General features: G+C 36.9%; 1 protein-coding gene across 3 annotated transcripts in view; it reads left to right on the top strand.

Annotated features, from left to right (window-relative positions):
• LOC6038890 (adenylate cyclase type 3) overlaps positions 1 to 14,368 on the top strand; it is a 105,825-nt gene that overhangs the window by 53,048 nt on the left and 38,409 nt on the right. For all 3 annotated transcript variants that reach the window (XM_038252316.1, XM_038252315.1, XM_038252317.1), the window contains exons 7-10: positions 8,071 to 8,182; positions 12,886 to 13,013; positions 13,165 to 13,323; positions 13,507 to 13,645. In XM_038252316.1, coding sequence (XP_038108244.1) covers positions 8,071 to 8,182; positions 12,886 to 13,013; positions 13,165 to 13,323; positions 13,507 to 13,645 — 538 coding nt within the window. The remainder of the gene's footprint in view (positions 1 to 8,070; positions 8,183 to 12,885; positions 13,014 to 13,164; positions 13,324 to 13,506; positions 13,646 to 14,368) is intronic.

Here is a 14,368-nt window from a genome sequence, read left to right as displayed (position 1 = left end):
CAAAAGGTTTGAAAAAACTGTTGTCGCGATCTTCAATTCTGTCTCTCCTCTTTCTGTCCTAGGTTAGCTTAATATTTCTCGCCGCAAATTGCCAATATAAGCAAATAATTATAAAAAGTAAAAAGTAAAAAGTAAAAAGTAAAAAGTAAAAAGTAAAAAGTAAAAAGTAAAAAGTAAAAAGTAAAAAGTAAAAAGGGTAATTCTCTACCAACTCACACGAAATCGGGAAAAGTTGCCCCGACCCCTCTTCGATTTGCGTGAAACTTTGTCCTAAGGGGTAACTTTTGTCCCTGATCACGAATCCGAGGTCCGTTTTTTGATATCTCGTGACGGAGGGGCGGTACGACCCCTTCCATTTTTGAACATGCGAAAAAAGAGGTGTTTTTCAATAATTTGCAGCCTGAAACGGTGATGAGATAGAAATTTGGCATCAAAGGGACTTTTATGTAAAATTAGACGCCCGATTTGATGACGTAATCAGAATTCCGAAAAAACGTATTTTTCATCGAAAAAAACAATAAAAAAGTTTTAAAAATTCTCCCATTTTCCGTTACTCGACTGTAAAAAATTTTGGAACATGTCATTTTATGGGAAATTTAATGTACTTTTCGAATCTACATTGTCCCAGAAGGGTAATTTTTTCATTTAGAACAAAATTTTTCATTTTAAAATTTCGTGTTTTTTCTAACTTTGCAGGGTTATTTTTTAGAGTGTAACAATGTTCTACAAAGTTGTAGAGCAGACAATTACAAAAATTTTGATATATAGACATTAGGGGTTTGCTTATAAACATCACAAGTTATCGCGATTTTACGAAAAAAAGTTTTGAAAAAGTTACTTTTTGCGTTTCTCTTTGTTTCGTCGTCCGTGTCTGTCGCGGGTGACCATGAACGGCCATGATCGATGACGACCAACTTTTTTAAAACTTTTTTTCGTAAAATCGTGATAACTTGTGATGTTTATAAGCAAACCCCTTATGTATATATATCAAAATTTTTGTAATTGTCTGCTCTACAACTTTGTAGAACATTGTTACACTCTAAAAAATAACCCTGCAAAGTTAGAAAAACACGAAATTTTAAAATGAAAAATTTTGTTCTAAATGAAAAATGACCCTTCTGGGACAATGTAGATTCGAAAAGTACATTAAATTTCCCATAAAATGACATGTTCCAAAATTTTTTACAGTCGAGTAACGGAAAATGGGAGAATTTTTAAAACTTTTTTAGTGTTTTTTTCGATGAAAAATACGTTTTTTCGGAATTCTGATTATGCCATCAAATCGGGCGTCTAATTTTACATAAAAGTCCCTTTGACACCAAATTTCTATCTCATCACCGTTTCAGGCTGCAAATTATTGAAAAACACCTCTTTTTTCGCATGTGCAAAAATGGAAGGGGTCGTACCGCCCCTCCGTCACGAGATATCAAAAAACGGACCTCGGATTCGTGATCAGGGACAAAAGTTACCCCTTAGGACAAAGTTTCACGCAAATCGAAGAGGGGTCGGGGCAACTGCTGTGTGAGTTGGCGGAGAATTACCCAAAAGTAAAAAGTAAAAAGTAAAAAGTAAAAAGTAAAAAGTAAAAAGTAAAAAGTAAAAAGTAAAAAGTAAAAAGTAAAAAGTAAAAAGTAAAAAATAAAAAGTAAAAAGTAAAAAGTAAAAAGTAAAAAGTAAAAAGTAAAAAGTAAAAAAAAGTAAAAAAAAAGTAAAAAGTAAAAAGTAAAAAGTAAAAAGTAAAAAGTAAAAAGTAAAAAGTAAAAAGTAAAAAGTAAAAAGTAAAAAGTAAAAAGTAAAAAGTAAAAAGTAAAAAGTAAAAAGTAAAAAGTAAAAAGTAAAAAGTAAAAAGTAAAAAGTAAAAAGTAAAAGTAAAAAAAAAGTAAAAAGTAAAAAGTAAAAAGTAAAAAGTAAAAAGTAAAAAGTAAAAAGTAAAAAGTAAAAAGTAAAAAGTAAAAAGTAAAAAGTAAAAAGTAAAAAGTAAAAAGTAAAAAGTAAAAAGTAAAAAGTAAAAAGTAAAAAGTAAAAAGTGTCTGAAAAAAGTCTAAAAATCCGTTTTTTGAGTTATGTAATAAAAGAATGCTCCCTTCTGAGAGCTAAACGAAACATTGATTCTTGAAAGTGCTAAAAAACAAAATTACAAATGGAAACTATCTTTAAAAAGCGTAAATCACTGAATAAAAATCAAAAAGAATCCAACAAACTGAAAAAAAATTGTCTTATTCCTGTATTATTAATATTGATTGACAACTTTGTAAGTATAAACCCCTCTTGAATAAATTATCTGGATATAAGAAAATTTCCATCGCAAGTACCCCTTAAACACGAATACATCCATATATATTTCAATTTGTGTAAACACCCCAAGGTTCAGTGTTAAGTTTTCAACCGCCACCTCCACCACCGCATCATCACTTTGCGAACCACTTTTCCAGCATTTTCCAACGAGGAGTGCCCCCTCCCCGGCGTCGTTCGCGGTCCAACCGCAGCCAAGCGCATCGATTGATGCTGCGCTCGGTTCCGCGTGAAAGTGCCGGTTATTAAGTATTCATAAGATGATTCTATGCTTGCTTGGTTATCCAGATACCCAGGCTCCACCACATCCCGGGGTCCCCGCTTCCCCGAACCATAGTCAGGGGGAGGACGATATCACTCGACATGCTCTTTGACGACGAACTGGCGCGGTTCAGTTCAGAGTTTTCGGTTTTCGGCGCGCGCGCTCGGCACAAAAAAGGAGTTCCATAAATAACAAATGGAGCATTATACCCTGGGCCTAATCCCGGGGTGAAAATTGGCTCAGCTCGGTTATGCGCGAATTGGCACATGGCTGGAAACGGCCCGATAAGACGACACTTTATGGTGGGTGGAATTTTCACGCTCAAAACTTTTGTGCGCGCGCGTTTTTTTCACACGGTGTAAATCACTGCCGATGTGTGTGCTATTGACGATGGCGCGAAATTTGGCAACAGTGGAGAGTCGTAAATTTCTAAAATTTATTCTGCCAATAATTACTGTGTGCACTTGATAAATAAGCTTTGTAAATGTATGAAAATAACATGCAACAAAAACATTCGCAATTGAGCAGTTCTCTACAAAATCGGTCGATTTCATGATTTTATTTTAATGTTGGTTCCAATAACCAAAGAAGTCATTTTTATACATAACTGGTTCATCCATAAAAGTCTCTATATAATTTTGGAACTGTCCATTAAGGTGACAAGGGAATGGGAAAATTTCAGAAAATCCTAGATGATCTCTCTGGCTCGATTTCTAAGGCAAAATTAAGCATCTGAGCCAATTTTGAGCCAAATCGGTTAAATTTTAGTGATCACTGTTAAACGTAGAAGTTTGCATAGGAATTTTGGAAAATAACATTTTCGAGAAAGGCAAAATTTTCGATTTTCCCGGAAGGTGGTGTTAATTGGGTGGAAATTTTGTCAGGAGTGAGATTATTATGTAAAATTCAACGTGTTACAATATTGTCGAAGAGCGCAAAGAGATCCGAAATGTCCTTGAGAAGTTATGAGCGATTTAAAAAAGACGATTTCGTACGAAAATATTTTTCACCAACATTAACGTTCTACAGCAATCTCTAAAACTTAACCGATTTGGCTCAAAATGTGCGCCTTTGCTTAATATTGCCTTTTTAGTAGCCATTACAAGCCAGTGCTTTCCCTGAAATCCATTTTTTATTTTGCTGTCATCCTACTTCCAATAATCGAGAATCTGTATTTTGGAATTATTTTTCTGATGATTTTCCCCCATTGTCACCACTGTTACACTAAAAACACATATTTTAACTAACTACTATCAAAAAAGGTTAAATTCACAAAATCCACATTTCTTGATATGATTTAGGGAATTACCAAAAAAAAAAAATGTTCTAAAATAATTTTTCACATCAAAATGCTGAGATAGCGCCAGTTTGAAATAAGTCTAATTGGAAAACATTTAAAAAAAAATCTCATTCCGATTAGTTACAATTCTATATTCCAGTGACTATTTGTCGTATTTGCGAAGTCCAAAAATGAAAATTGTATAACTCACAATTTTGCTAATAACACCAAATCGATCAGAAAATGCTTACAAAAGTTTTTTTTAATATTTTTATTCCTTTTTTGTATGGCAGCTGTCAAAATTATATGGATTCTTGTACGGACATATCGGTATAACAAAATGTTTGATAAGGACCGTAATAAATTTCAGCTTTGAATAAAAGAAGTACAATTTAAATCCAGTTTTGGTCATTATAAAGAATTTTTTTTTATTCATAACTTATTTTTATTAGGTCCTTTTAGGTGCTACGACCAGGTTAGGACCGAGGATCAGTTTACAGTCAAAATATAAAAAAAAAAAATAAAAAAAAACTCATTACACTCCATATTTGGAGATCATGTAACTGACGAGGGTTACTTGGTCCAAGCGGGTCTTGCAGGTTTTGAATCTGCTGATGTACTCGGAGAAAATGCCCCACAGCTCAGCAGAACTGTAGAGCACCTCTCCGGCTTCCTCTTTCGTGGCTCCACCGTCTCGGGAGCTTCCTTGGCTGCTTCTTGCGGGGCGAGGGCGATCCTTCGATGTTCCGTCCGGGACTGCACCCGGCAACGGAGGGAACTCCGCCGGCGTGAACGCCGGAACTGCTGGACTCTGCTTCTCCGCCTTCCTTGCCGGCGGTTTCGGTTTCGACGCCTGCTGACGCCTCCGGATGAAGTCCACACGCTTAGGGCAGCTGCGGTCCGTGGCTTCGTGGGCTCCAGAGCAGTTGGCACACCGCTTCGGCTCGGCTTCTTGGACCCCCACAGTTGTTGCACCTCCCTTTCAGGTGACAGTTCCTGGTTCCAAGACCCAGCTGCAAGCAGTTCCTGCACTGGGTCACGTTCGGCCGCTTGTTCCGGTGGGCCTCCCACCGGATGATAGTGCTTGCCACAACTTTCATTGCAGAGAGCTTCTTCAGATTGGTGTATCCCTTGGGAAAGACTACAATGTACGGAGTTTCGTCCACGGTGGACTTTTCCTTCCGCTTGATGATATGCACCTCCAGCGCGTCCAGCTTGAGATCTCTCTTTAGCAGGTACTTGACCTCATCCGGTTTCAGTTCATCAGGCAAACCACGAAGAACCACCCGATGATTTCGTTCGCTCCGTCGTTCGTGGGTGTAGAATTCCATTTTCTTCCTCTTGAGGAACTCCTGCAATTTGTCAAAATCTTTGACAGAGAAGCAGGTCACCTTGGTTCCAAATCGGGTTAGTTTGTAAATTGGGTTGAAACCAAATTTACAACTTTCCACTATCGCCACGAGCTTGTAAAAATCCGTGGTGTTCTTCACCACCAAAGGTGGTTGCTTTTGTTTACTTGCCGACTGGCCGGGTGCTGGAACCGCGTCTCCTCCTCCTGCTGAATTTGTTGCTGTTGAACAGGGTCTTCTCAACTTTTTCTCCTTGGATGCCGATTCCAGTGACCTCGCTGGACTTCTTCCGCTTCCGATTCCCGCGGACGGGACGAAAATCTTCCTACTCGGAGGATTCCTCCACCTCTATCCGTCAAAAACTTCCAAGCACGCGAGATGACAACACGAGCAAAACACGTCTTAACTTATCGCTGGCTGGTGACTGAGTGCAATTTTTGGCTTAATTTTTTAATGTTAATGTCTTTGACTAAAATATACAGAAAAAAAATGCAAATTTGAAAGGAATATAATATATCGGTGTATACCTTTATTATGACATTTTAGACTAACAAAGTGGCAAAACACTAGAATAGTGATTAATTTACACATTTTTAGAGGTAAATTAAACATTTTTTTACCCATTCCCAACCATATTATTACCATGATTTTGTTTACCGTGTACCCCAATTTCGGAATAATAAAAACAAATATAAAAAGGCATATTTTGCATGCATTCTCTTAAAATTGGCTGTTTATACTACACAGTAAAAAATTGTGTGAATTGGTTATTGGTGTTATTTTTTGAAGCTTGAATATTACCTCTTTTGTGTAATTTTACCTCAATTTAGACTGAAGACTGAAAAAGCGACATTGTTAAAATTTAACATTTTCAAAGGTAAAATTACACATTTTTTTCATAAAAGATATACCCCTTCCCAGATGTAATATTACCATGATTTTTTTCTGTGTACATCCTGTTGATATTTCTACATTTCCAACTTGTTGTTCATGAAGTCTTTTATTAAACAGGTTGACAGGGCTATATAAAGAGGCACTGCTGATGCCGGAGATTTTGTTTATGTTACTTTATTTAAAATCATTGTTAAACAGACTTTACTGAAGTAACTTTTGCTCATTTTTCGTGGAGAGGTAGCTTATTAGGAGTACTTTCAGAATATGCAATAACCCAGAAAGTATCAAAATGTACATGATGCCTTTAAAAGTAAACCCAGACCAAATTTGGGTAGAATCGGAGCACTTTTGATTTGGATTGTGGTGATTTGACGTGGAATCACTGTATTTTTTTTCTCATCCTCAAAAGTAGACTACTTGCAATGAAAACTGACTTTGCCTAGTGACTTTAATAATGCCATCAGATTTGTAACACTTAACAAACTTTGGAATCTCTACATATCAAATTTCCCGGGGTCTAATACCCACAGGTCATTCTTTTGTCCTCTTTGTTTAGCCCAAAATACCTTCACATCCAATCTCACGTGTCACATCAAGCCAGGACATATGAATACGCACATCCGAGACCAATTCAGCCATCCGTCAGATTCTTCCCACAAAGAAGCTGTGAAAAGTGAGAAGGTGGCTCCGCTTGGAACTCGTCGGTTGGCCGTGTCGTGCACACATACCCACACACTCGCGATGAAAAACATCTTCTTGTTGTTAAAACAATTTTTCTGACGCTGCCTGGCTGGAAAAAAACATGCCCTTTTTCAGTATTTTCCTTGTGCACGTGCCGTTTGGCCGCCCCGCTCTTGTTGTTGTTTTTGATTTATACTTTGTCGGCTCTTCCAACGAGCTCCGAGCTTTGACTGACGGCAACGCAACGGGAGGAAGCGGTCCAAGTCTTTCCGGAGATCGCTTGCGTTTAAGCCTGCTCTCTCATGATTTATTAAACAAACAAAAGACGCTTTTCTCTCTTGATGGTGACACAGTGCCGCGCGTGAGGTGCCTGGGCGTTGGGCCTGGCTGAAGGAAATGGGATTCATAAACCATGAAGGAATTTACTTTTTTTTCTGCCCTGCGCTCTCCTTTATATCCTGTCAGGTGGAGCGTCCTCTTATTAGAGTCAGAGCTTTTTTAGTTTGGTGAGGTGAGGAGGGCAAGGTGGTGCAGACTTCCGGTGACTGAAGTGAAGATGGGGATTATGCTTTAAGTAGAAATTTTTATGAAAATTTCTCATCTTGATGAGCTCAAAAGAATGATGAACAAACTAGTTATTTTTGGGTAGATTTTAGGTTTTGTTTTAAGAGCGATGTGTTTTGACCCAAAAATAGTCAATTATAAAAGCTTCAGAAAATATGTTTAGTACAATTTGTTTATCGAATACTGCCAAAAAGACGTTTCAATTTAAAGCTACTAGAATGTTGAGTACTTATCGGCGCGAAATGGACAAGTAAACTGTTTACATAATTCTCTGTCTCGTACTGTATTTTTACTCACACACCAACTAAACCCAGTCGAATCGCACCATTCTAATGGAAACAGACTCAGTTCTCCGAAACCTGCGTAATCCGAGCCTGATTTGCAAGTATAATTCAGCCTCCATTTGAATAATGCTTCCATTATCGCCCGAGGAAGAAAAAATACCTGTGAATTTAACGCAACACCCGCAACCGCTCAATCTTCACCCTACCCCAAACCTCACCATCTGCTCTCAAAAGCTCGTGATCGACAGCTCAGAGGACAGCTAGACAATTCCATTAAATTCCGATGTCGTCAGCAGCAGCAGCAGCAGCTGAGTGAAGGAAGGAAAAGTTTTCGTTCGAGTGAAATCCACAAACAAACAAACACTTTCCAGCCACTCTAAAAGTACACGCAGCCTCCACCACCCACCAGCATCAGTCAGCTTTTCAACCATTCTTCTTCTTTTTTTTCTCTTGATGCACTTTCAGCATTCTGTACGCGGATATCGTCGGCTTCACCGCCATCTCGTCCACCTACTCGGCCCAGGATTTGGTGAAAATTTTGAACGAACTTTTCGCACGTTTCGACCGCTTAGCTGAGGTAAGTGGAAAGTTTTCCGGGGCGTTTCAGACGCAGCGGCGCTGTGGTATTTGTTTGTTAGGTGTGTGCTGAAGTGTTATCTCAAAATTAAAATACATTGTTCCTGAATCAACATGCAAGTCAGTAATCAATTGTTCATCCGAGTTAGATAATTGTGTTAAATTGGCTCATATTTTTTAATATTGTATAGCTGCAATGGAGATTTGAATCACTTATTGTTAGGATACTAACTTCTCTCTTAGTTCATATGAGGCAATTTCGCAATATATTTGAAATAAATTTTCTTTACAAATTTGAGCAAGTCAGTTTTGCAGTTAGAATTAAATCAAAGAGTTTTCGAAAAAAAAAATCTAAATGATATCTAAAATCAAGAACTTATTCCAAATACAGGGGTGATTTTCCCTTCACAAATAAAAGTCGAAAAAGCTTTTGAAAAAAAAAATCTTGAGTTAGTTTGCAACAGGTTTTAATGGTCAGTTCTAAGCAAATCCGATTCTTAATCAATTTACGAATTAATCACTTCGAAACTTCACCAAGTAGAAATGTGTGGGTTTCTTAGCACATTTCATCTAAATTGGGCTCTAGAGAACGGTTCTCCAAGTTTTAAGTTGCAGAAGAAAGGTAGGGTAGGGTAGTCATCAATGAGGGACTTTTGGTTTTTAACTTTCAACGATTTTTGTATTTTTTTATCAGTATGTTTTAATGAGCTTTTTGTTGACCAAAATATGAGATAAATCTGACGTCTACAGCCAGAGTTATAAAACTGTCTCATTGTAGACGCACTTGGCAGGAACAATGAGACAGCTGGGGAACAATGAGACACTCTACAAAAATCAATACTTTTCTAGTAAATCATCATGTTTTTATTATTATTTCATTGCAGGTGACTTGCTTTGAACATGTTCAAGTAATTTTGTCAACTTGAAACTTCAATTAACAAAAGTTATACTAAAAAGTATTTAAATTTTGTAAACTCATAAATTTTAAAAATTAATCTTATATTTTTGATTAAATGAAGTTCAAACTCAATAAATATGCCAAAAATCACTTCCAATTCAAGTTTTGAAAGATTCCCATCGATTTTAAAAAGTTTAATGAAGAAAAATCAAAGTGTCTCATTGTTACCCATGGGCCGAAAAGAGTGGGGAACAATGAGATAGCCCTGGATTCTGGGTATATTCTAAATTTTGGTAATGGTAATGAAAATGTAATTTTTAGTCATGATTGGTTGAAACTACGACTTGTGAGAGCCATTTTATCATTGTTCCCCGTGTCTCATTGATGACTACTCTACCCTATTTCTATACTCTTTTTGCCCATCCAAAAAATATCCCCCGAGCGGCCATTCTGGTTTCGGATTGATCCGGATTATCTGACGTTTTTGTTCAGAAATGCTATTTTTGCTCCAAAATGACAATAAACTTGTGTAAATATGTTTTTTTCTACAGTTTTTGTTGGAAAATATCTAGTAGGGGTTCTATTGATATTATATAAATATTTTGTAAAAATAGTTGATTGAAATACTCATGTTTTGTAAAGCATAGATCTTAATTTTTTTCTAGAAGGTCTAATAAACCAAATTTTCAGTTTTTGCTTTTTGTGTGTTTTGAATACCCCTGACTCAAGGTGGTTTCATAAACAACCAAAAAGCTCAGTCATTGGCCACCAAAGGCGCCCACCATGTCAGTTTGTAGATCTCGATTTTAAGGGACGGGAATGTTAGTTAGGGCAGGTTGCTACTAGGGCAGCTGGTTTACCCTGTGCTTACAGCGCCAGGAACCTGAAAATGTGTTAGTAGGATAAGGTGTTTGGTCAGGATTTATCATAGAAGATGATGATGCGACCCAAAATCATAGTGTTTGTTGAATTAGGTGTACGGCCAATTATTTGGCCTAAATTTGGGTCTTCTATTAGAAAATTATTTTTGGAATTTTTAGTTTACATTTTTTTGGGCGTATCATACTAATGACATTAGAGGTGGGCAATAAAAGAGCGAGCCGCTCAAAAAGCTGGTTCACTGAATAGAGCGAAAGAACCGTGGCTCACAAAAGAAGAACCGCGATTCTTTTTCGAACCGCGGTCTTTTGAAAGAACCGGCTCAAGATGGCATGATTTTTGTTATAAACATACTTTATAGAATTTTCAAAAAAAGGAGTATTAAATTTGTTTTTGAGAATTGAAAAGGCAATTTCAAATATTTCAATGCTTATAAAAATTAATCCCAAAAGCAAATGATTTTTTAAACAACGTGAAAAAAAACTATTCACTTTACAGCTGATTTTACATTAAAGTATTACCGGAATACAAATTTATGCATTGCATAATTTGTAAAACATTACACTTTTTTTTTACTTCAACGTAGACTTTATCAATTAAATCAGAATGTAGAAAAGAGTTCACAGAATGTTTTCTCCAAACAAAATATCAGCATAAGTTCAGTTCTTGCAGAAATAAACGCAATTTTTAAATTAATAGCAATTTTTCCAACATCCTAGATTTAAGTTTTGATGCCATTCAATAACTCGAATGTTAAGCTTCGAGTAGAAATCTTGACATAGAGACCACCAAGACCTATGGTTTTCAAGGGCATCTTCTCGTTTTCAGTTTTCATTTTTTTTATCAAATAATTTGTAAAAGTCCAATGTGAAATAACTTACAAAAACACACGATTCTCAAGAACAAATCTTTTCATCCAAATTTTGAAAAAGAGCGAAAGAGCCGTTCAAAAGAGCGGCTCTTTTTAATGAGCGAACGAAAATGAGCGGCTCCTAAAAAAGAGCGGTTTTGCCCACCTCTAAATGACATTCTTTCCGCGTCAATAGATATATAAAAGAAAAGATAGAACTTCTCCAATAGTTTAGGTACTTTAACAGCGGATAATGTTTCCGTACAAAGCTGTGAGGACAATTTTTGATACCCTTTAATTTTTCAAGCACTTTAAAAAATTTAAAAGTGCAAGTTGACTTCAAGTAAAGCTCGGAAATATAAAATAAATATCAACCATACTTCGATATTTTCCAGAAAAAATGCCCAGCGTTTCAACATATATAACAAATTACCATTGAAAAAAATAAACTTAATTTCATGTCTATTTTTTAAATTAAAAGCAAAAGGTACCACTCAAATGTTACTCTTGTTTTAAATTTACAAAATATTAATTACGTTGCAAAAATAAATTATAAAAACAATAAAAATTAATAACCATTAATAACATTCGGATTAAAAACAATGATTTAAAATGCATCCAGTTGTTTTTCAATCCTTGTTTTTCGGAATTCGTAAGCTTGGACGATTTTTTTTCGCGAAAACATGCTGTACAAAGGAATTTTACAAAAAAAAATCTAAAAACGTTCAAATGAGCACAAAAATGGAATAAAATTTGATAATAAACACAGGAAAATGCATTTTCAATTGTTTTCCGAATGATTAGACTTCTATTCCTAGTAACATTTGGAAGTTTTTCGGAATAATACTAATTTTTTGATAAATTGTTGAAAAAAATACAATTTCCTGAAATCTTTGAGGCCAAAATTTAGCATTTCGCTACTCCCCAGATGGCTCTAAAAACGAAATAAACGACATACTTGTTTTCAATGATAATTTTAAATATTGTTAAGTAATATTTTTTTATTTCCTTCTTTTTGAAAATGTTAAATGGCGGATGAGGACACAAAAAGTTTAAACTTAACTTGAAAAAAATGCTTTTACATTATCCAAACCTAATGAAATAAATATAGCTTTAATATCCATTTAGGCATTTATACAAAAAATTTAAATAAAACTAGTAAAAGTAAGGTAAATTTTATTCTCAATAAAATGTATAGCACCGATAAAATTTTTTTTTCGGTGACTTCAAAAAATGTTTGCAACGGCCTAAACTAACTTTAAAAAAATCTAAACTTTAATAATTCTCTACCATGATCTGTATAGCTTCATACCATTCCGTTTGTATTTAATTCGTATTTTTAATTTTGCTAAACAAAAATCTTATGCCTCTCAAAGTCCCCAGATTATCAATATTTTCCCGTTTTACGGTATCGGAAACTTTATTTTTTTGACAAATATTGGCAAAATATCATATTTGGAGAAACACATCACGCGTTGATGTTTTATTTTTTGCATAAAAAGCTAGAAGCTTCATCATTCAACAGCACCATGCTGGCACACTTTGATGAAAATCTGGGAAATAAACAGTTCATTTGCTTTTGATTTTTTAATCCAACTCATTCTACGAGCGAAAATAACCACTTTTATCCAGCATCAGTAACGATCGTTACACTTTGCTGGTTTGATTTTTATCTTAAACAAACAGCTTCATGGGCAGCAAACGGGGCGTAAATCCAACAGAACCAGCACACTGCACAAAGAGAAGAGCTTTCCCAGTGGAGATGAAACAACAAAAAAGAGGGAATTTTCCATTTCCAGCAAATATTTTCCCAACTTTTGCGCTTGTGCTTTACGTGCTCTCGATTTTCAGCAAAAAAAACTTGAAAACAAAACAAAATAAGGCAAAAGCATGATGCACGAGAGTCTGGTCCCTGGCTCAGCCCGTCAACTTTTATTGGACTTCCAAAACAAGTTTTATTCCTTCAATTTTCTTCAAACTCCCCCCCCCCCCTCCCCCTGCTGTCTGTCACCACTAGTTGAAAGTCGAGTCTAGTCAAAGTCGCGCTCACGAAATTTTTCTTCCCCTGTTTTCACAGAAATACCAGCAATTAAGGATAAAGATCCTGGGTGATTGCTACTACTGCATCAGCGGCGCTCCCGTGGAACGTCCGGACCACGCCGTCCTCTGCGTCCACATGGGACTCTCGATGGTGAAAGCTATCAAGTGAGTGTAATTGGATTAACGTTTCCCGTCGTGGTCGTCGTCGTCGTCGGGCTTAAAGCTGCCCTGGCCAGTGGAACCAATTGCTACTAATTAGAGGGCACAACGCCACAACCGCGATGACCGTTTCTTCCCTGTTTCAACCTTCCCACAGATATGTCCAGCAGAAGACCAACTCGCCCGTTGACATGCGGGTCGGAATCCACACGGGGGCCGTCCTAGCGGGGATCCTTGGCCAGCGCCAGTGGCAGTTTGACGTGTACTCGAAGGATGTCGAGCTCGCCAACAAGATGGAGTCCAGCGGGAAGGCCGGGTAAGGACGGGGGGGTTGTTCCACAATCAGCCAACCAATTCTCTCACTCTGTAGACCGCTAAGGCTCTAACAATGTCGTTCACTTTTCCGTTTTTTCCGAATGATGTTGACACACACACAAACACACGTCGATTCCCGATGGACTCATAATGCGCCTGAAATGATCGTGGACGCGGACTTCAGACGGGTTCATCTGTCGGAGAAAACGCTCAGCTTTCTGAACGGGGAGTTCGAGGTGGAGCCCGCGTTCGGTGAGAAGCGCGAGGAAGCCCTGCGGATAGCCGGGCTGAAGACGTTTTTCATCAGTAAAGTATTGAAGCCGGTAAGTAGGAACTGGGGAGTTGCTGAAGGGGAAAAGTGTGCTTTTCTATTGAGCCCCGTGATTGACGCACGGTTGAGTGGTGAGGAAGTCTTCAAAAGGTTTTTGTGAAGGCTTTTCAAGTTCATTTTTGTGGTGTTCAGGTTATAAATTTCTGCCAGAACATGGCTTTTTTATTGAAAGATCAATTTAAAGTTTTGTTTATTTTTTAGAAACAGCTTGCATTAAAATAAAATATGTTTTTATTTCAAAAAGAGTCTTGTTTCAATCCTAACATGGAAAACTTTAAAAAATGTCGTTAATTGTCTAGTAAAATAAAACCAATTAATCCGTCATGATCGTGCAATGTCGTCGCATGCCAATTTTTGATCAAATTTTAAAACACCATCCAGTTTATGCATTGATTTGATATGAAATCAAAAAATTGCAAGGCAAACACTTAAAATATAACAAAATCTTTACTCTTTCTTGAATAAATTTCAAAACATAACCCCTGCTTAACCTCCTTCCGAAGACGTTCGCCATCTTCCGCCTAATCTCACCCATCAAAAGCCATCATCATCAAGACCGTCATCATCGCCATAAACATCAACATTTCGTTATCAGGAGGTGACCCGCCATTCCCCTCTCACTTCTTTAGACGATAAAATCGGTCTAACTGGAAAAGACCACGTGGTGGCACCAAGCTGACGAGAAGCATCCCCCTGTCTTCTTCTCCCAGCCGAC

Source organism: Culex quinquefasciatus, chromosome 2 (genome assembly GCF_015732765.1).
Source record: "Culex quinquefasciatus strain JHB chromosome 2, VPISU_Cqui_1.0_pri_paternal, whole genome shotgun sequence".
In the NCBI taxonomy this organism is placed as follows: Eukaryota; Metazoa; Arthropoda; class Insecta; order Diptera; family Culicidae; genus Culex; species Culex quinquefasciatus.
The sequence above is the reverse complement of the archived record's forward strand: the minus strand, read 5'-3'. Positions and strand labels throughout refer to the sequence as shown.